General features: G+C 40.1%; 1 protein-coding gene across 2 annotated transcripts in view; it reads left to right on the forward strand.

Moving 5' to 3' along the window:
• The window catches only part of EBF2 (EBF transcription factor 2), a 148,040-nt gene that overhangs the window by 104,026 nt on the left and 20,962 nt on the right, over window positions 1–23,052 (forward strand). For both annotated transcript variants that reach the window (XM_062597065.1, XM_062597067.1), the window contains exons 7-10: window positions 3,942–4,023; window positions 14,112–14,229; window positions 16,023–16,153; window positions 16,771–16,897. In XM_062597065.1, the coding sequence (XP_062453049.1) occupies window positions 3,942–4,023; window positions 14,112–14,229; window positions 16,023–16,153; window positions 16,771–16,897 (458 nt within the window). The remainder of the gene's footprint in view (window positions 1–3,941; window positions 4,024–14,111; window positions 14,230–16,022; window positions 16,154–16,770; window positions 16,898–23,052) is intronic.

Genomic DNA, 23,052 nt, shown 5'->3' on the forward strand with positions numbered 1-23,052 from the left:
ATATTTCTTAATTTATGCCTTTGCATTAAATTAACCAGGTCTTCTACAGCAATGCCATAATTTTTGGTGGTAGTCATTCAACGCTATTTAAGTTTTCCCTCAGTGCCCTTGAATGTTGATCTACGCTCTCTCGGCTTGGCTGGAATCAGAGTTATCTGCTAAACCCATAGCTAATGCAGGCCTTAGGAGGGAACAAAGGCCAACAAAAAATGGACTAATTTTTTAAAACTTATTTTTTATTTTTCGATATATGTATAGGTTAAGGCCAAAAACTAGCTAAAGTTTTGAATTTAAAAAATAAAATAAGGCCCCTCTGCAATTCTCCTGTTAGCCCTAAATTGGCTTCATTTAGTGCTAAGCCTTCCCTCCACTTTGCTCCCCCCAATTCATTTTTATTCTAATGTTGCAATAAATATTAATGCCTTTCCCAGATGCAACCACTTAAAATATATATGTATATATAAAGACAGACCGAATACTTTATGAGGATGCCCAGTTGCAGTTAAAAATTGACTGGAAAAACTCTGAAAGGAGGAAAGAGTGTGACCTCGTTCAACTGGAGGAACGATGAAAATTCCCCTATATGCTTTTAAATAAGTCCATATCTGGGGTGATGGGAGGGAGGACTGTCTTTGGGTAGCCTATCTATTGGGTTCCAAAGAAACTACAAATTTCTTCAGTTGGACAATATATGAATACTGCAGCAGCCCGTAAGTACTAACAGACAAGGCCAGCACTTTCAAAAGTAACATGAGGGATTGTTGATGCACAATTTGTTTTATTTTAAAGGCACATAGTTTTCAGGTGCCCAGGTGCTGAGCAGTTCCAGAGAGTCAGGCACCTTTCCGTTGTCTCAGACGTGACTCCCCAAATGCCTATTGCTTAAATAGCCTGGTCTAAGCGCTGCGAAGCAGAGCGCGCGCGTGCCCAACGCCTCACTCCAAAGAGTCGAGGAGAGAGGAGAACGCTCTGCGTCTCGTAGGAGGCAGGCGGCCCTGAGAGGAGGAGAGTGTTGTTTTCTGTAAATATTTAAGGGATAATATATCCACTGGCGTAAATCAGTACAGATCTAACTGAATTCTGAGTTAATTTTCACATACACTGCTGTTTTATGCCAGCCAGGGGTCTGGACCCCAAAATTTTGGATTTGTTTAGCAGAAAATATAATTTTTTTTCATTACTGTGCAATACTACAGAATTCAGCCACGAAAACTCTTAAACACATAACTGGATTTTTTATCTTTCTGTATCTGCCTTTTAGGGTTTTGCATACCCTATATTGCCGCAGTATTTTAGCTCTCCTTTAGTCAGTCCAGCTGACACCGGGAGCTCTCTTACAGACGCCTTTCTGTGCCCTGGCCTCCTTCGTTCTTTGGTTTGTGCTGTGTGCTTTTCTGATCTGCATGAGTAGGGATGCAAACGTTTGACAATTTTAAAAAGAAAACAGTAAATATTTTTGTGATTGATTTGATCATTTGTTTTTCCTTCAATGTAACAGCAGGCATGATTCTTGTGGGGTTCATTTGCAGTTACCCTCTAAAACCATCAGTTATCCAGTGGCTCATGATTTCCATGTAAATAGTTACTTGTCTGGGTTTCCTAATATAGTTTGGTTCTGTTCTATAGTTTTTCCTTGCACATATAGATCTTGTCACAGTTTATCTGTTTGCAAATGTCTTTGGAGCATTATAACTGTAGGGAGAAGGGAGGGAGATGAAAGGTTTGCGAGTAATGTTTCTGGCTCAAATTCTCCTGTGAATGTTAGAGTACGCCGGCATGCATAATATTTTTGAAAACATTCTAGCAGAGGAAATCTTGCTTACCAAATCATTCGAATAAAAGAGGTCACAGGTTTCAGCATGAAAAGTCCACGGGACTTAGTTGGTAGAATGTTAGCAGCCGCGTCTGCGTGTTGTATTCGCTCGGTGCTGCTCCGAAGACATGAAATCGTGTATGATTTTTAGTTCAGACTATACAACTAAGTGACTAGGGCTCTGTTCGCCGAAGTTGCCCTCAGACAAAGGAGCATTGATCCATCCTCCCCCCTGAACCTGAATACCAACAGGAAGAGAGACTGCAGTAGGGACACGACGCTTTTACCTTAGTCTGAGGAACCAGTGAGCTGTTCAAATTGTAAACACGAAGGAATGGTGGGGATAAAAATAATAGCTTGCAGAATGCACACACAGAAAATGAATGCTTTAGATATTTTTCAAAATATTATCACAAGTTAAGGGGGGAAAAGAACAACATTGTAATGAAAAAAAGCTCACTGGAAGGATGTATTTTGTGATGGTCAATTTTATATGATGTTATCTGGGTCTTTTTTGTGTGTGCTCAGTAGTAGAGAGATTTTTGAAGGTTTTTGTTCAAGCAGCACATACATGGATCAGATTCTTCAATATTTCTTTGTGTGTTTGGGGCAGATGGAAGAGAAATACCACAGTGGTAAGCGATGCAAAGAAAGTAGCAATAACACGGAAAAGTGGATTTCTGCGTTATTGTCTTGTATTAGGACTAGTTTGGTGGTTGGTGTTGGTAAACCCTAGGAAATATCCATCTTTCTCCTTTAAAGTTCTAATTCAAGGCATGAATGTGTGAGTTCTGAAGGGACTTAGGGACTGCAGTAAAAAATCGTTGTCATAGTAACAGAAAGGGAAATAGGCCTGGCTCACCTGGGACTTTAACTTACTGCAAAAGCTGGGGGGGGTTAAGGAAAGCACTCAGCGAGAGAAATAAATAAATAAAGTGTTCTTTGTATTCTAAATCAATTCTTCAACTATTTACTGTTTTGTTATATCCAAACCTTTTTATTTCCACGCCCATCTTAAAAACTCTGATTATTTTTTAATTGTTGTAGTTAAGCCCATTTTGTCCTATAAAGGGAAATGCACAATTGGAGAGGAATCACAGAACATATTTTCACTTGCGATAGAGGATGCTAAAAAAATTCCTTGCTTGTTCCATCTGAATTTTACAGACATCCTTGTTTTGTTTTTAATGCAATAGCCATGATCCTTCATACAGTGCGGTCTTCTCTGGAATCAGGTGATGGAAGGATGCCTCTTTTTGTCCATGGATTTGACAGAAATTTTTGTATGGAAAAGCTTATTGAAAAATGTCTGGCTAATATTTCTAAAACAAAAAAATCTATATGCTCTAGTTCATAGTGTTGGGTAAGCCAATCAAGATTCAATTTATGTACATGACAAACAAAATTCTGCCAAATAAATGACTAATGAGAATAGGTTTATGTGACAGGGCAAAAAAATTGCCATGATAACTCTGTACAGAGTTAATCGGTTTATCTGTTTGGACAGCATGAACTGCCATGTGTTACTTCAGTTGGTGTTTTTGTTATCCTCTCTCAAAATCTGTGTAAGATTATAATCTGGACTCCTGGCAGTTCTGCTTTGCTGCTTTAGTTATTGAATTCTTAACAGCTAAAAATGTAGTCATGAAATCTCATTAGCTTCTTTTGGGTGTTGCATTTGTTTCTGTGTTTCTTAATACATCCTCAGCAGTTTCAGGGCTTATCTGCCTCAGAGTTGCCCTGTCGGTTTTTGTAGTTTTTACAATAACATTATCCTTCTATATTGTTTCATGAAAAATCGATTCAGATGGCAAAAGAAAGACAAGAAAATATATACAAGAAAAAAAATAAAGAATTGGCTAAAATAGTGCAGTGAAGAAATTGGTATAAATCAGCGTAGATATGTTGACTCATTCCAGCTGAGAGAGCAACTCAAAGTAGATTACAGTCACATTGGTTACAATTTACCTGATTTTTGTTAACTTCTGATTTTTTTCATAAGTTCTTGGAGTCCTGGTCTACTGCCATATCATCATGTAAATCACTGTCACGTGTGCTTTAAGACAGAATATAACAACACATACTTTGTTATGGTTATTAGAAGTGACATGCTTCTTTATCTTTCCAGATTCTTCCTTAAATTCTTTCTCAAGTGCAATCAGAATTGTCTGAAAACAGCAGGGAACCCCAGAGATATGAGGCGGTTCCAGGTAAGTCTTATAAGGCTCAGCACTAAGCAAGCTGTCTGCTTCCCTGCTCTCTTCTCTCTCCTCTTTCTTCTCCCTCCTCCCACCTCTCTTTTTTACTTTTTTCTTCTTTTTTGTTTTTTCTTTTTTTTTGTTTTTTCTTCTTCTCCTACAGTGTTCATAATAAATATGACAGTAAATGTAAGTCATATCAGAGATTGTTAAAATTTTTCTTCATTTGTTGTGTTTAAACCTTTTCCCCCCTCTTCTCTCTCTTTTCCCACTCTGAATCCCCAAGGGGAAGTGATGTACTGTACCAACCAGCAGTGGATATTTGATTTGACACCCTCGGGCAAAGCGCTCGCACATACAGCTGCCCACAGCAGGGATCATGTTCGTGATACTTAGATGCCTCAGAATTTTTCAGAGTAGCTCTGTAAGTGGTACACAAGCAGCCTCCTTACTTCCCTCCACTCCCTATCTCTTACCATCTCTTTTGCCTTTTAACTCCTTCATTCCCTTCCTTTCAGCTTCTTTAAAAACAGCTGCCAAAGTAGTCATGGTCACTTTAAGATCTCCCGCAGCAAAGCAACAAGACCCCTGGGATAACGACCCAGCTGCTTTGCAGGGAAACCTGCCACTGGTTTCATCATAGCTGTCGCTGATGCGTTGTGAACACCAGCTAATAAAAACACAGGAGGAGGTGAAGTGTGTCAGGTTTGAAACCCTGGTGAGGAGAAAGGCCACAGTGCCTTTTCTCTCATACCCTAACCTTTTAAGCAACTATGTTTGAAAAACGTTTCATCCGTAACTTATCCCTCGCAAAACCTGATCTGAGCGCTCAAGGCTTTTGCTTCGCGGATGCGTTGCTGTGCCCGTGCACGGTGGCACTGGGAGGTGGCCTCGAGGAGAGCCCCGCAGAGAAGCGACGCAGGGCGAGCTGCTCCTCGCGCAGCTGAGAGGCGGCGGAGCCCGCCGGGGGGGCAGGGGGTGCGTTCGCTGGCGAGACCCGACCGCTGGCCCGCAGCGCCACTGTGATGGCTCGTTTTACCTTTCTTTGCCTCTGACTTTCGACCTCTCCAAATGGGCTTGTTCGCCTGTATAAAATTTTTTGATCTTGATTCAGGAGAGCTTTTGAGAAAGTGCGTGCATGCTTTGCTAGTCCAGGCCTTCAAAATCTGCCGTGAAAAGGCTCCCCTTGTGCATGGTGTTATCGCTTGTCACCGTTACTATTGCCCCTTCTCTGACACATCCGCTGTGCCAGGAGGAGGTCAGTCTGTTGTGGGGAGTGTGATTTTCTTGCAGATCCACGAGACTTGAAATGGGAAAGTTCCAAAAACCTTAAGAGAAAAACGTAGGCAAAAAAAAAAAAAAAATACAAAAGAGTAATTTACTTTTGTTTTGAAGGGAAATGAATTTAAAGAAAAACTCCTGACCAAATTTGTTTAATCACTAGTGGTTTAAGTGACTGCAGTGACTTTTCCATTATGTGTTTTCGAGAGCTAGTAAGAGATCAGAGAAGAAAGATGGTCATTGGTAGTAAATTTGTACTTTTTTTCCCAAGTAGCAATTTCTATAAAGAAAAGAACACTTAATTAGATATGGTTTGCCAAAATTTTAAAAAAATCTGAGCGTGAAAGAAAAATCACTTCATAGCATGTAAACAGATCTTAGCTTTTAGAGTCAGCTAGAATGGCTGATTGTGGAATGTAATGAAACGTAAATAGAGAACCTCTTACTTTTGTTACGGGTTTGTAAAGAATCTTGCACCAGGGTATCCTGATTAGCACTCGGGGATCATAGGCGCTGCCATAATACAAGTAATATTGGTTAAAACAGCCAGAAAAATAAACTCTGGATCCAAAAACACCTGACCGCTAAGGAAATTCGGATCTGATTTCAATCTCATGTTAGCTGGCCCCTCTCTAAGAGGGTGAAACTAAAATCCTAGATTTGGATTAAGTGCTGAACTGCAGGAGTATTTTGGACCCAGTTCTTTTCTCATCTGAAATCTCTCTCTAATATCAGCCGCATTCTGTGTTTCACCTCCATAACTTCAAATGCAAAATGGTGATATTAGAGGGCCTTAACAACTTCACGTTTCCAGTGCAACGTTGAGCAGGGAAACTGAAATGAGTCTTAGAGCGTTCACGTGGCTGCGGATGTCATCCATCTGGCATGGCTCTTGTACGTAGAAGGACGTGTAGCCTTGCTTTTGATCTTTCGACCTAAATCAGCAGTCTATTGGAGAAAAAAATGAGCTGGGATAGACTCCTCCTCATCTGGGTTCTCACCTTACAGAATGCCAAGCCTGAAAAATAGAGCCAAGTGAAACTCTCTGGTTCTGTTTTGCAGGGCTTATTTAAACTCTTTTTGTGCTTGGAGTTTCATTGTGAGATTTAAATTCAAGCCCCCAAATTAATCAAGAGTTTCAGGGAAAGCCACTAGGCTTTTCTTACTTTTTGTAAAAGCCATAAATGTTGACAAGACTTTGTTTTAAAATCACAAAAATGGACCCTTTGAAAGAAATTGCTTGGGTTTTGAGTGAAAGTGGGATCTTTTTTTAGACCTTGTTCAAAACTGGACACGTTAGTTGATGAGCTTTGTACTGAGCTACCACTGAGGCCAGAATATAAAAAAAAGCATTTCAATTGCAAAATTTTGTGTATTGGGAGTGAACATGCTTCATGTTCCACAGAAAATTAGCCATGATGATCTAGTCGCTGTAAGGATTAGTAAATAGAGATAGCTTGCTCTCGCTCCGTCATGTTGTTTCTAAAGATGGAAGCACAGTTTCCCTGAGCATGATGCAAGTAAGAGCTTTCTTGAATGCTTTGGATTTGGAAAACTTTGGATCCTCCTTATTCTTTCTTCTTTTAATTTGTGCAAACACTTTTTTCCTACTTCATGTTGAGCAGAGTTTTTCAGCCACCTCTTAAGTCAGATGTGTAAAAAAGAGATACCACCAACCTATTATTAGTGTCTGTGCACACTGTGAACATGTTCATTTTCATTTTAGTTAAGATTTACACCAGGCAAAGTAATTAATATGCAGGATTTTTTATTAGGTTTGAAAGGACAGTTGTTCATCCTACCAGTACAAGAACATATGAGCAGAGTAAAGCAGGGTCAAAAAGCACATCGCACAAGGGTACTTTATTCATTTTATGATTTAATTCATTAGGTTTTAATCTTGGATCAGCCCAAAAACATTTATTGGTTTTCCCTAATAAATTATTTGTACAGCTGTTGTTATTAAGGCCCTTCTCTTTCAAACATTTCCACACGTTTAACTTTCTGTACATAAATAAATTGACTTCTGTAGCATTGGTCAGTTGAATATATTTTAATTTATAGCTGTGGTTTCTATACAACCAAATACATTCATTTTTAGTGGAACAGAACTTGTTAGAACTGAAGGAGACATTAAGATACTTTTTTATTGTTGTAAAGGAAACAGAAGAGAGAATCAAAGTTTTCATCATTTAAACTACTACTGAAATCTGGAACAGAAATAGTCCCATCAAAAAACATCTTTGCTCTTTAACAGATTGAATAGAAACCTAAAGCTCAGGCTTTGCTCTTGAGACACAAATATAAATAAGAGACATGGAAATTGTATTGCACAGTGAATCTTACTGAGTTCCTCAAGCATGGGAGAATAGTTACTCATGTCTGGAAGAGTGTCAACCTAATGCTTCTGATTAGAGATGGGTGTGAATCTGCAGAGTTCGGGCTTGATTTGGATGATGACCAAAGTTCCAGGGCGTTGAGATCCACTCTCTGAGCCTGGCTTCGGCCTCGTTTCTAGATCTGTTATAAGATTTAGTTATTGTATAGTGTAGTTATGGTATATTAAACTAACTTAAATGTTAAATTTCACTTATCACACCCCTTTAAAAACACAGAGGGGGGAAGAGGGGTGGAAAGGTTACATTAACACTGCATTGTAAATTTAATACAGATCCAGATGCCTGCAGTGATTTTTTTTTTTAGTATAATTCTTTAGTTTTGAGAGCAGCAACAGTTATTACTGTTGTGATCACATTAACTGTTTGAAATTTGCTTTAATACTAAGTAGACCTTCAAACATGTAATGAAAATCTCTTAACTTTCAGGTTACAAGGGTTTTCTGTGGTTGAAAAAATTCTTGTATCTCAGGAATTAAAGGCTGTGTGATCACTGTCCTCGTTTTTTGGCGGTAATAAGATAATTTTATTGTGAGTCATTCACTACTTCAGTGTCTGTCACTGGGTAAAGTAGGCAAATGCAACCTTTCCAGAATTAATGGATAGTTTCCTGATCACCTGGTGGCTGCCCAAATATGTATGCAGATTGAATAGTGTGTCCTTGTAAATTTAACTGGAGCAAATATTGATTATTTATCAATTAAAATGCTTCTGTATAAAAAGAAGAGATCATCGGTGGAAGACGAAACAAAACATGATTCAATCACCTATTCAAATGAACAAGTTCAGCTAATGAGCACATCTGAGTTTCCATAGGTATTGCTGTTACTGCCGTTGCTGTATTCTCAGAGAGTGATTCTCCCAGGAACAGAATAAAAAACCCATGATACCCTCCACTCAAAGAGGACTTCTCCTAGAGAGCACGACTGAAGCCCAGTGATGCTAATGGTAATGACCACTGTGTAATGGGGGACATTTAGTGGCATTAAGATGAGGCGCTTCGGCTTAGACCTGGTGCTAACACATTCAACCTCCTATTCATTGGGAATCCTGCTTCATCCAGTTACATACTGATTTAACAGATCTTAGAGTGGCACCAGAGAGTGGTACAAGGTAATAACATCATTACTAAAAATGGTCATCTTTGAACCAATGTGATTTTTTAGACATAGGAAAGAGAAAGGTCAGTGATTGCCCTCTGTTTTCAGCAGAAATCATGACACGGGATGTTTCCTGGCAGGTGTCCCCCTCTAGGTGCTCTAGGGAGAGAGAAAGGAAAATAACAAGGTATATCCCTGGGGAGTTTCCTTCCTGACCTCGGAGCGCTTGGATCAGTTCCTCACCAGGCATGTGAGCAAAGTTGACTGTGTTTGAGAATTCACCCAGCTAGGTTCTAATATGAAGCACAGAAGGATCTGTGGCATTCAGAAAAGAGAAAAATGGGTAAGAGAGGTGGGTTACTGTGAGTTAAAAATCTATTAAATCTATTAACAAGAAACCACAAATGAGATGCTGTGATGTCTCAGGTAAGCTTTGACATCTGAGAAAAGGATGTATTGGTACCACCGTATCCCACTGATATCTTGTTTGGAATACAATACACCGTTCTGGTTTAACTATCTTCAAAAAAAAGGATGAAAATGGAATTGGAACAGGGGCAGGAATGGATCATTAAGGTGACTGGGGAGTGGACAAGAGAGCAGTGGAAAAGCTTGATGCAATTAGCTTAGTAACACGGGCTGAGAAGGGACTTAACAGCTGTCTAAAAATATTCTGAGGTGGATCAGAAAGGGAAATAATAATTTTAAAGCTGGTGTTAGGTATAAACTGACTGTGAATAAATTTGGGCTGTAAGACATAAGGTCCCTAACCATGAGGACAAATAGGCTTTAAAACAAGAGGAATGCTGAAGACAAAAACTTGAACTAGTTTAAGATAATTTCAGGAAAGTGGCTACATGCTTTGGTTGCCTCTAATAGGAGACTGGATGTCAGTGATCCAGGAGGTATCTACTACCCCTGTGCCCCTCCAGTCTGAGGAGACCCTATTCCCAAAACGCAGGCCACGTGCACCGTTTCTTCTGTTAGCCTGGACTGTGCCGGCGTGTCAGGGTCTCCGAGAGGAATTTCCAGAGAATCCTGCGGAAATTTTGAGCCCTGAGAAGCTGCTGGCGTTTTTCACATTGTTCATCCTTTTCATAATCCAGCTATGAAGCAAACACATTATATTATAGCATCTGCTCCTGTATTAGTCACTTAACCAAAAGGCCTGTTGACATCAATGGGAGTCCTGTGCAAGTGAAGACAGCAGGATGAGGCCTGACATGTATCTTTTCTTCCACTCAGCTGGAAAATAATAATAATGATAATTATTTTTAAAATCCTCATAATAGTTACTCTTTTGAAAAGTTAAAATAACATAGTGCTGTGACTGCAGAGTTATGAGGGAAAGTGCATCAGGAATGTAATATTGTTTCCAGATGTACAATGTCATAAAGAATTTTTTCCACACTTGGAATGGTAACAGGAATTTTTTGAGAGAGATCATTTACACAGTGATGAGATATGTTACATGTAAATAAATGCCTCTATGCCTGGAATGTTTGTACCATATGTCTATATAGGTGTCTATGAATGATATAGCTTTTATATGCATGATGATATATATTTATATGCATTTAGATGATTTGAAATACTTTAGAACATACAAATGCTGATATAATACATAGATGGGGAGGGAGGATTGCAATACTTTTGTCAAAGGATTTTGAAGCACTTCACAATACTTCTAAATCTTTGAATATAGTATCTTTTAGGTAGATACAGAACTTGCCTTCTCCACTACCTACCCTTCACTTCCATGTGCTCCCTCCTGATCAGGGGACACAATAATTAACAGAAGCCTTCTGCTGCACGAGTTGAAGATTTCAGTGTGAAATCTGGTGATGGGAGCTGTTTAGACTGATTGTTTCTGTGAGAAGTGGGGATTCAGAGAGCTGATGTTTAAGGTGCCAGGTAAAGGTTTGTAAAGTAGTAGTAGCACTTTGAGTGTGCGGACAAGTGAAAAGGGGACAGTGCAGCTCAGGGGACCTGAATTTGGTGTGCTGAACACAGCTGGGCCCATGTCATGGTAGGTGAACCCTCAGGAAGGTCTTTGAGCAGGGAGTACATCACAGAAATCCACCTGGGAATGAAAATAGTCTGGAGAGTCTAGCACTTGGTTTCCTCGGTGCTGCAGGGGAGTCGTCATCTTCTGTGGCTTCACAGCCCGTAACCAGAACCTGGCAGATCTGCAAAGGGAATCGTAACGCCTGCAGGAAGCCCCACTTAGGAGCCTGCAGTTCCCTCGCAGTTCTTAGGGAGGGAACCTGAGTTTGGATCTCTGAAGGAATAGCATATTGCTCTATCTAGCTCTTAGTTTATCTGTTGCTTTCTGAAACTCTCACAGAAGCGAGTGGAGGATCCGGCTGCCTGAGGGCACAGAATCTTGTCTCTCTACGCTGCCGAGGTCAAGTTTGGCACTAAACTACAATTACCAGAATGCATTGCCTATCTGGCCTGTTTGACATTCTCCCATTGTTCTTTTAGGATTATATTTTGCATGAACTACTGATTTTAGCGAAAAAAAACCCGCATCAACTGAACTGGCATAGAGGCCAAATTCTCACTGACTAGCAGTAGTGCCATCAGATCAGGAAAAGAAACCCATTTGCCAGTAATTTGCCAGTGCTATGGACAAATCGGACAAATCTGAGAATTTAAATCTCCAGGGAAGTCTGCACATCATCTTTCATCAGCACTGAATACAGGTTAAAAAAAAAAATCTGGAATGTTTTATGATGTTAGGAGAACAAGTGTTATTGATAAATATGTATTCAGAAGGGTATTGGCAAAAATGCATATAAATGGTTAACAAGGTAATGGTAAGAAATGTTGACCTTGATTTGTTTAGCTAAGATGTAAAGATTTTTGAAGGTCAAAGGTGTTCTTGTGTAGTGTTTTGGAGTCTAACTGTGTCTGACCCTCTAACATTAAGCTGCTGTGGCCTGCAGTTCTGAAGAGTGAAGCAAACCAGGGGGAAAGAGGGAAGGGGGAGAGAACAGGAAATGGAGTGAGGTGTTTCAGGAAGTTGTCAGGAGTTGACTGATTGATTCCAGATGGAAAGGGTCACCCTTCCTGACCCCGGAAATACTCACTGGGGGAAAGCAGTTGGCTTGTGAAAGGGAAGGGCCTGGGAGTTAGAGACTGTAGTGGAATGCACATTCCTCTTCATTTTATCCATAAAACATTGGTTTTTAATCTTCAGTATAAAACAATCAGATTGTTGAATTGTCATCTTCAGCAGGCAAGAGGAAATGACTGCAGCGAAGTGGAGAAGGCCAGTAAATTTTATGTCCGTGTTCTTACATATTCTTATTCCACAGCATTGCTAATGAGTTGGCCAGCGGTGTCATAGCAAAGATGGCAAAGGTCCATGCTGGATTTCAGTTGTACCTTAGAGATTAAGGCAAATAAGGTCCAAAACTTTGATGAAGTTCTGGTCTAGACCTGAACTTTGCATTTTGTCCTGCCCTGAGAATGCTGTATTTATTTACCCTAGGTCTCAGCCTGTGAAATGCCAAGTGGCTTTGACCCTCCTGTGATGAATGGGAGAGGTAAATAAAAAAGGAACTAGCCATGGAGAGGGGTCTAAAAGTGCGTCTTCCATTCCCGCTTGCTCAGGGAATAGACGATGCTCAGCACTCGTCTTCTGAGCAGGGGACTATTTCTAGTTACTGCTCGTGCTGCAGGGATCAGTGCAGCTCTGGTGGAAATGTGGCCCGTGTATTCTGGGCAACCCTTACACCTGAATGGTTGTTCGAACGTGGCGTGAGTGTATACTTGAACTCTGCATATATTGTAAAAATCTCATCCTGTGAGCCATATGCGTGTATGTTTATCGCATACCTTGTGTATGTGAAGTCAAATATGTGTATATTGTATAATGCAACTGTATATATATGATATACTTTTGATTTACATTTGGTTACAATTTAAACGTTTGTCATAAATATTTCAGACATCGGAATAATTCGGATCTATTCCCTTGTTGCCATAGTGTGGTCTCTGCTGGCCAGTGAGAGATTAAAATTTATTTCCATTGTTTAACGGAAAATAATGAAGTGCATCTGAGTGGGTTCAGCTATGTCATGCGGGAAATGTTCACTTTGGATAGGAGTCTCACTCCACCCAAATGTACAATGATGAAATCAGTTGGCATACAAAAGCAACACATTCAGTGACAAGAATGCTTGAGAAGTATTAGAGTACAGTATGACAAGAGCCTTTTGGAATGAATTAAACTTGTCTCAAGAAAGAGAGAACAGTCTTTAAACTAGCATAGTCCTGTAGGAAGGCAAGGCTTCTCCTGCTAGACTCTGAATGTGGTTTATCAACAACAATTAGAGTCTGACATTCTCTTACCTAGCGCTTGACCAGTGTATCTGTGAACACTCATAGACACATCCAGGGTCAGATTCTCAACAGCTGTGAATTACTGTAGCTGTTTGGCAACTGAATGGAGTTAAGCTGATTTACACCAGCTAATGGTCCAGACCTCAAAGTTTCAATAAGTTGCACGTTCTTTTGGTAGTTAAAGATTTTTTTCTTTTTCTTAGTGTGTGGTTTACAGGCACATTTATTTCTAGAGTTATGGGAATTACAACTTTGGATATTGCATTTTAAAAGGAGAACTAAATGGGACTAATTCACATATACAATTACTTTCTGTAAGATCTCATAAGCTATTGGAGCCAAGCAAGATAAGGCATAGAGGCCACGATTTTCAAAACTGGGGCTTGGTGCTGGGTGCTGGGTGCCTACGCTCAGGCGATTTTAAAGAGGCAGTAACCATGCATCTGTCAAACACCAGAAATGATACTAGCTACTGTTTGCACGTAATAGAAGTTTCCCTTTTACTCAGTCAGTGGAGACCTGTATTTTCTGAACAGATGCAGATACATTTGCATGTGTGTGCAGTACAGCAGATGGCTCTGAATCTGCATGTATGTATCAGAGGGCAAATTGCAAATTGTGGTGCTCTGCAGCCTGCCCTCCTGGTTGGTATATACAGCCCTCTATGCCATCAGCTATGCTACAGTGGATCATAGGAAACTAGATTTAGGGCCATCTGCAGTTGCTGGTTCATTATACATTACGGGCTTTATATGGCCCTTAGGATGCTATGTTAAATGGAATTAATGCATAGAATAAAGGCTGAAAATATTTTTCCCCCTCCTTGCTAGGGAGTAAACCCTGCAGGACATGATCAGATTTTACGAACAGAACAGGATTTTAACTGAACTGAATAATTAATACTTTACAAGCTGAATATCCAAGTAAGTTGTTTACCTGCTTCCTTTTTCTTCCCTTTTTAAATATCTAGGTTGTGCTGTCAACAACAGTGAATGTTGATGGGCATGTATTGGCAGTGTCTGACAACATGTTTGTTCACAACAACTCCAAGCATGGACGGAGAGCAAGGAGACTTGACCCCTCAGAAGGTGGGATCTTTGTCTGATAAACAGTACACAAATTAATATGGAAGCATATTACCCATTCCTGAATTTCTGTTTGTTTTCAGGAGGCAAGGGGAGAGCTAAGGAGGAATTACAGAACCTCAGGGGTTTTAGAGAATCAAGAAACAAGGAAAAACTGTCTACTGCATGCAAAAATGTGATCCTCTTTACATCAAGAGGTTGACTCCCTTTTCTCCCCCCGCCAAATTATTAATTAGTTTGTACTGTGAAGATGAAAAACATTATAAAACCACTGAATATTATCTAAATTTCAGACTTCTTGCTCAGCTGGGATAGATTTGATTTCAGGCAAATTAAGCAACATGACATCTTAGTTAAACAGAAATGTTACAGCACAAGATGTGTATGAAAAAGTGTCACTAGTTCCCTTAAACAAACTATGTGCAAAGCATAACAATGCACAGAAGGCAACTGACACTAATTGATTTTAGTTTGTTTGGCTAAGCAGGACTCGTGGATGTCTACAGGAGGGTTCTTGGAATGTATTAAAGCAATTACAAATACTTATATCTGTTAAGCTTCAAAATGGTAGGCCCCTCCTTTCCCTCTTCTAATCCATTTGTTTCCAACACATTCCACCTCTCTCTCATGCAGACCGTACTCAAAATTACTAAAAATGCTCTCGCTGTCTACTTTCCCCTCCCCTGCAGTTAGTGAAAGTGAGAAGAGCTAGTGATGTTAGTAGAAAAGACAAGTAAGGATATTATTTCATTATAATGTTTTGTTGCCCCACTTCTTAAATGTGCCCTATATCACCCTTAAAGAAGAATTAATGAACTGGAAGAAAATGATTGAATCAGTAAAGAATTCAGAGTGGTGTTAATTCTCCCCCAGCGGGCAGTGAAATGGTAGAAGGAAAATCCCAGGATTCCAAGCCTAGGAAGCCATCCAGTTTTTCCTTGACTGATTGGATGTGATTGACTGGCTGTTCAAAGGAGTCTCATGTTTTTGGAGCCCTGCCAAAGTTCCCCTCCACCTCTGACCCTGTCAACATTGGGAATGGAGTGATGGATTGACTTTGGTTATGGCCTGGAAACCATATTGGGTTCCTGATGGGATGTATAGTCCAGAGGCCTTGAACATATGGAAGAGAGAAGGGGGGAAAAAAAATCTACTCTATAAAGTCAAGAAAATTATTAGAAATTGTATCCTGATAGGAATTGGAGGAAACATTTGATATTTCCATATCTCCTTTACCCATTGAGAAACTTGATAAACTTAATCTATGTCTCCTTCCACAGGATTTTGCTTTTGTGTGATCATGTGCTAATGAATGTTTTTTTAAAAACAGCCCCTGCACAATCATTTAAGCCTTTCATTTTTACACCCAGTACAGTTGGCCTATTAGGCTTTAATGACACGATGTTAAGTGCCAGTAATGAATAGGCAAGTAATTAACACTCACAAGGCAGAAAACATGCTTTATTTATTTATTGGGATTCCTGGAATGGTAAAGCAGCCTTCATGGGTGAATGGCTGGAGGGGACTTGTCCTAGGCCTTGGTTAGCACTGGGGAATTCATGCCAACCATGAAGCTGCAGCAGTGCAGAGACTCTCAGGAGTGGACAGGTGAAGCTGCTCTAAGCTACGGTTTGCATCAGTATGGCTTATCACTGCTTAATGTGCACAGAAGCTGCTTGCACCCATCTGCTTGCAAGGGTGCAAGCAGCACCTTGCTGCTTACCCAGCATTGAAAACAGTCTCAAACTGTGTGCAAACGCCCCCTAACCTGCTGCTCTGTTTTGTCCTTTTTCTAGCCACGCCATGCATCAAAGCAATTAGTCCAAGTGAAGGTTGGACTACAGGGGGGGCAATGGTGATCATTATTGGAGACAACTTCTTTGATGGGCTGCAAGTTGTGTTTGGAACCATGCTTGTTTGGAGCGAGGTAGGCATAAGTACTTCCCTGTCGCTAAGGCAAAGACAGGTGTTACTGTTCTGAGGGAAATGGAGGGGGAACATTTTATTTGCCTATTGCAGTAGTGGTACAAAAATTGTGGTGTGTAAGGTGGGCCATATAAAGCAAAGCTGCCTGAAGGAAACCCTCTTCCATAGAGCGTTTGCTCTGTGGAACTCCTTGCTATGTGATATTATTGAGGCCAACTGCTTAGTAGTACCAGAGTGGGACTGAACGGTTGTAGGGGTAAGAATATGGATCTGGAGACAGGTAAAGATAAAGAAATAAAGGAGGAGGAGAGGGAATATGGAAAGGGTCAGAGTTTCGGATGAAAAAAAAATCCCTCTGGGTCTAGACATAAGTCAGCAATTAAACAATGGGGATAGGCAATACGATTTTCCTGATGACGATTTATCCTAAAATGTGTCTTCCTCTCTTGGAAGCAATAAACTAGAGCAGATGTATCCTCTGCCTGATTTATAGCATTTCCTATGTAGTAATAAGCATTTACCCAAGAAGCACGTTTGGAGGGTGTAGGATAAAGTCATGGGGAGGGGGGGATAATGCAGACATATCATAATTGTGTCCCTCCTTTTCTTATTTCCCAGCTTATTACACCTCATGCCATTCGAGTTCAGACACCTCCACGTCACATTCCCGGAGTGGTTGAAGTGACATTATCATACAAATCCAAACAGTTTTGCAAAGGCGCCCCGGGCAGGTTTATTTACACAGGTAGGCAATTGTGATTTACCCTAGAGGAGCTGGAGCTCTGAGTGTCTGTCTGTTGGTAAAGAGTATTCAAAACTCTGTGTTTTATTTATCTATGTATTTATTTTGCCCCTTGCTGAAGGCCACTGTGCTGCTTGAGGCATTTGAACGTGTAAGGAGATGGCTTCATTGTCGTGCAGAGGTGTTAAGGTGCTGTTACTCTACATGTTAAAAGTTTTTGCAGATGAGAGGTCATGCTGTCGCAGTGTAGGTCTGTCTCTATATATTGAGTGTACAGTATCATGATAGCATTGTTCTACATACGGAAGATGTTTTATTTATAACAGTATTTAGTTTACATTTCTCTCTCACTGGGGGTAACCTTTTGTTTTTAAGATAATCCCACAGGACAAGGAGAGTATCTTGTATTGAGAGAAGCCAATGAGATGAGATGAAAATAAATCCATTTGCTTTTCTATTCTTAAATGGATTAGCAACTTGTTTAATGCCCTACATTCACCTCTGCTAGCAGGAGAACATTAATATTGTAGAGAGAGCAATCCATAGATCTGAAAGGAAAAAGAGACCAGATGACCACCTTACTGAACTGTCAGTAACTGTAGTAGTAGTGATGGCATGCAATGCACATACCAAGCAATGCACGTACAAAAACAAAGGTTTTGTATCTATTAAGTACGGCTGGAGAGTAATGGTGCACTGAGTTCTAAACAATGGATTTGTGTTTAAGTTGAATGACTTGTGACTACCAAATAATATTCAGATTTCTGATAATACAAGCAACAATTTAATTTTTAAAAGCCTCTTATTAGCAGCACTCCTCATTAAATAATGTGTTTTATGTGTGACAAATTTTAAATCATGACTTAACTAAAAATAACAACGAAGGTCCAACAAAATTTTTATTAATAATTTTAGGGGAAGGTCTTAACAAATTGTAGAATGAACTAATCATAATTTTTCCAAAATTGGAACATTTTGAATGAAAAGCTGACATTTTAGAGTTTAGAAAGCAGCAATAATTTGTAAAGATCCAGATACTGTCCTATGCCATTTTATATATGCCGTATTAGTACACATACTAAATAAATATGTAGTTCTGTATGTAAATAGGTATTTATTTATATGATGTCACATCTAGAAAAGTGCAGCAAGACTTAGGCCTTCCGTTATACTGGGTGCTCTAAAAATGTATACGCTCAACTGGCAAAGGATTATTTTTCTTATAATGTAGAGGTCTGATCCACAGCTAACTGAAGACAGTGAAAAGATATCCACTGAGTTTAACTGGCTTTGAATCAAGCTCAAGGACGTTACGAGCTCCTTCTGGTCTTGCACTCTAGTGGAGTACAAAGTTGTTCTAGAATTATGCCATTAATTGCTAGACCAGAACTTCACCAAAAGCTTTTAGAATACATTTTATTCTGAGGCAGTTCATTGATTCACCCATTCTGGGGAAGAGATGAATCTGAAATCTGAGCAGGGTAAGCCTGTCTCCTTTCACTGAGAGGTAACTGGCCAAAGCCATCAAAAAGGTTAGAATTTCAGATCTGCATGAAAATACTTTTTTTTTTTCTTTGTAAAGAGATGGGACAGGTGAACTTCTTAGTCCTTCTGCAGAGGAGCAGTGCTGTTGATTTGTATGTAGCAGAGGACCTGTAGGGACAGCATTAAGCCTGATGCATTTACCTTCAGAGAGAGAGAGAGACTGTTTATTCTTTGGTTATTACTACAGACTGAAAATGTAAACTCCTTCTATGACATTTTCTGCTTCCTGAGACCTTGATCTCACAGTGTCTTCAACACAAGTATAACTGAGGGTCACCAAATGTATGCTGTTAATACCTGTACTGAAGGAAGTTCAGGACTGGAGTGACACAAGAGATGTAAAAGATAGGAATGTGAACTTCTTCATGGAAAAAAATGTCTTCTTAGCACCGTAAAGCTGTTTTAAGTGCAAGACTTATTTGTGCCACCTAGAGAGGACCAGCATCAAACTGCAGTGCAGTTCTTTGACATGTTAATTAGTTTGCCTCTACGGAAGAGAACATGAAGATGTATGTAGGAACCAGCAGAAGAGAAGGAAGTTAAATATACTATCCGTGCTTAACGCGGCTATTGGCATAGGGATATCTGTTAGCATTCTCTGAGGAGCGAGTGGGTGCTTACTGCCATGTGTTACAGAACAGCATTTCACAGAAGATGCCGAGCTGTTTGAGTGAGGGTAGAATAGAGAACTTCTCAATCTGTCTGTTCAGGAACCTGCAGTTCTCCCACCATGGCAGGGAAAATGATAAACACGGCTATTAGGTAAAGGCTCACTTGTATAATCAATTCCCCCAGGTCGTTGCTGCTAATAGCAGTAAAAACAACTTCTAAGCTATGAAAATAACATGGTGGCATTTTTTTTTTTCTTTCCACGGCTGTGATATCAGAAGACTGCTGTGGTCCTGCTAGGAACAAACACACTGATTTTTTAGCGTAGGCAAACAAGGTCCTTCTGCCTGTAAGTCTTTTTCAGAACCTCCCAAATAACTTTTGTTTCAACTGGGTTTTATCAGAAAAATAGATGTGTCAAAGATATATGGTTCCTGCACATTTTGCCAAAATGAAAAAAACTAAGAAACAGATCTGAATTAATCCTCAATTGAAGGAGAGGCTAAAGTAAGGACTCAACCAAATTATTAGACAGCAGAGAAGCTGCCAGAGAAAAAACTCCAGCAAACCAGATTATTTAAATCCCACTGCCCACAGTGTGTGTGTATAGCCACAGAACTCTGCAAAATACTCTTAATAATATACTGAAGTGCAACTATTTGTTGGGTAGAGTCTGGCAGTAGAATATCATATAAAATAATAAGGAAGAAAACTCAACAGATTTTAGTATTATTGGTAATGTAGCCCAGTGCATCATAGAGAAAACCCATTTTCTTGTGATAATTGAAGCTTACTATTTTCTGGATAGTTTTAGTACTTCATACTGCAATGTAGTCCTCATAGCTGTCACAAAGTTTAGAGATGATAACGTCAGTGATGTAAGACTACCTCTCTCTTGCTTTGTAGTCCCCCTTATAAATGTGAATATCTCCTCTAAATAAATCCCCTCTATATTCAACCTCCATTAGGCAAAAACCTAAGAAATGCAGAGACCTTAACATCAAGCCTAGGAGACTGCAGAGTGTGAAATCCAGCAAGTTTATAGCATTGGAATATGTAGTTCTGTCAGCATTAATAACAGCAGCAACCAGCAGCGGCCCTGGTACTATCAGGGTCTCTCCGTATTACGTCCTTATAATTATTAAGTGCTGAAAGAACATCCGATGAAAAGCACAGAGGGTCAAGTCATATGACAAGTATTGAATAGCTGGGTATAGGCACTTCGCAGATGTAACAGTAATAGTTATTCATATAAAACCGGATCTAAAAAGGTTCATCAGGGCCTCACTGCGTCAGAAATGGAGAACCAGTTACAGTCCGGAAAGACACGTACATCCACGTTACAGACAAGGTGCCGTCGCAGAAAGGCTGAGCAGCCTGACTGCGGTTGTGCAGGGGAGAAAGAGCTCTCAGGTTCTGTCTATAGTTTAATCACCAGGCCACCAATATTGTTCTAAAGGGTGGAAGCAGAAAAACAATGATCCTAGTAGTGTGAAGTTTATATCTGCCTATGGCCTCAATATTTAATATACAATCAAATATTAATGTTTGACCTGATTATACTTGATGATTATACTTGAGCTTTTTTTTTTTTTTTTTTAAGAGTAATGTTAAGACAGGTTGTTTGAAGAAGAAAATGATAAACTGTTAAAAAGATGAGTATGAAAAATAGATATAAATTTCAAGGGTAAATCTAAATGCCACAGTGGAGTTGTTACGGGAGCTCATATGCCTTCTGTAATGTGATTTTATAATAAGCTCCTAGCAAAGTGTGCTGTGATAGCATTGCTGCAGTTATGGTTCTGTCAGCATTTCCACTCTTAAGTGCTATCATTCAGGGTGCTGCAACTCAGCCATCAAATTCCTCTCATCGCCAAAATGTAATATGTGGGCTTTTCCATAAGGATCCCAGATGAAAAACTCTTGCAAGAGTGGAGACAGTGGGGTTCTGTGGACATCTAACAGTATACTGCAGAGAATACAGCAAAGATCCGGAGAGGTGTTTTGTTACATAACAGGGTTTGCTGAACCAATTTACATAATTTAGTAATGGGTATATCTTTAAAATGAGAGTTAAAAAGTATAATTTTTAATTCACCACAGCTAAATATTTAGTCCCAGTGTGAACCTTAGGCTGGTGTGAATAAAGTTAGGCACACGTCTCCATGCTCTGTGTGTTCGGCATTTGTTCCCTGCTGCTAATCTAGCAGTAGGCTCATACTCTGCCTTTAATAATACACAAATTCCAATTCTCTATTGCTTGAAGTAGTTCCATTATAGTTCCATTGACTTTAATAACACTTACATCAGTTTATGCCAGCTGAGGATATGTCTCGTAGGCTTTCATACCTTAAGTTTGATCACAGCTCTGCATTTAGTTTGTCCTAGAGATGCTAACCTAAGAGTGTGTGCATCGGGAATATTTTGAGCATAATTTTCCTTGCTGTGAAGAAATCCTCCAGGGGTTAAATTGTCAGAGCAATGCCATATAAAATAATCTGTAGGATATGTTGGACTCCCAGTTCTACTGTATCAGTCTGTGTGCCAGGTGACAAGGGTAGGAGGTGCTGTTTTGCTAAAGCTTGTAAGTAGATTTGAGAAGGTGTTGTTATCTGCTTGTGGGAAACAGTGCTTACAAGGATGCCGTGAGATCTGGAAGTTAACCTTGGCCAGAATATGAGTGATACGACACAACACACTTGTGGAGACTGTTCTAGCCTATTGAAGACACATGATACAGGAGACAACGCTGTGTTAGAAGGAGGGTGTTTGGAACAGCTGTTACCAGTACAGCAAATACAACCTAGGACGGGATAATGTCACAAACCAAAGGCTGCAGTGAGTGTGAATGGGAAGCAGAAAAGTGGCAGTACACTTCTGGTGGCGAACTTCCAGCTGTAGGCTGTAATATGCTGCTCCGAGTGGACTGACCTGTGTGTATGTGCATCCCCCAACCCAGGTGACCAGCAGGTCGGCATGGACCAGCAAGTTTCTGCAGCCCGCAGCATGGCAGTTTTGATTCCGCAGTGTGAATACCAAGCATCTGTTTGCAGCTGGGCTGTGTGAGGGTAGTCAGTGGTGCAAGGCTGGAATTCACACCTTTAAATCCACGAGAGGTGCCCTATTTGCTCTGTGCTAGCATCTCTAAGGACATTAGGCATCACACTCAAAATATTACCTATGCTCTGTGGTTCAGTTTCCTGTCACAGACGCACCTCGAGGTTCTGCATGCTCTGTTTCTTCTCACTTCTTCTGTTTCTTCTACTCTGCGAAGCGCGGGCTTCTCCACCTTTGGGCTGCTTCATAAGGTAAAGCGAAGATGAGCTGCACAACTTCACTAAGGTCTTTGACTGTGGCCTCTTTTTGATTGGAGGAGAGGAAAAGTGTGCATCTCCCAAGACGTTCACTGACGGTATTAGAGTGAGCTGTCACTCATGGTAAATTGTGCAGATCTTCATTACATCTTCCTCCTTCACCAGTCTTATGTGCTTTGATGTGTGGTGAAATAATTAATATTTTAAATGTCAGCACTGCTATCATTGGGTATCTGAGTTAGTCCCCATTGAGACGAATGGGACTGAGCTGTTGTTTCAGGTTTTGCAAATGCAGACAGATGTCATGGCATCAGTTGCTCAAGTGTGAGAGATTTTTTTTTCTATCCCAGTGAGTCACAATGCTGGAGACTTGTATTAAAAATGAAAGGATGGATTTTGGAGGATAAGGAACAATATAAAGGAGGCAGCACTGTGCCATACAGTTTGAGCCCTGTCGTAAATCAGGTCAGGCAAGCTGTGGGGCTTTCTGACCTTGCCCTTGCTACTGACTGCGACAGTTCTGTTGTTAGAACAGTTATGCTGGAGTGAGGTTTGTAAATGAAGTGACAATTTAGTTTACTCACTAGATTGTTCCTCTTTTTTTGAACACACAATCTTATGTCAATGCACAATCTTTCTTTTACATTATGTTCTGGGAAATTCAAAATACCTCTTGTGCTTGAAACACCT

The sequence above is a fragment of the Rhea pennata genome, chromosome 28 (assembly GCF_028389875.1).
Source record: "Rhea pennata isolate bPtePen1 chromosome 28, bPtePen1.pri, whole genome shotgun sequence".
NCBI lineage: Eukaryota > Metazoa > Chordata > Aves > Rheiformes > Rheidae > Rhea > Rhea pennata.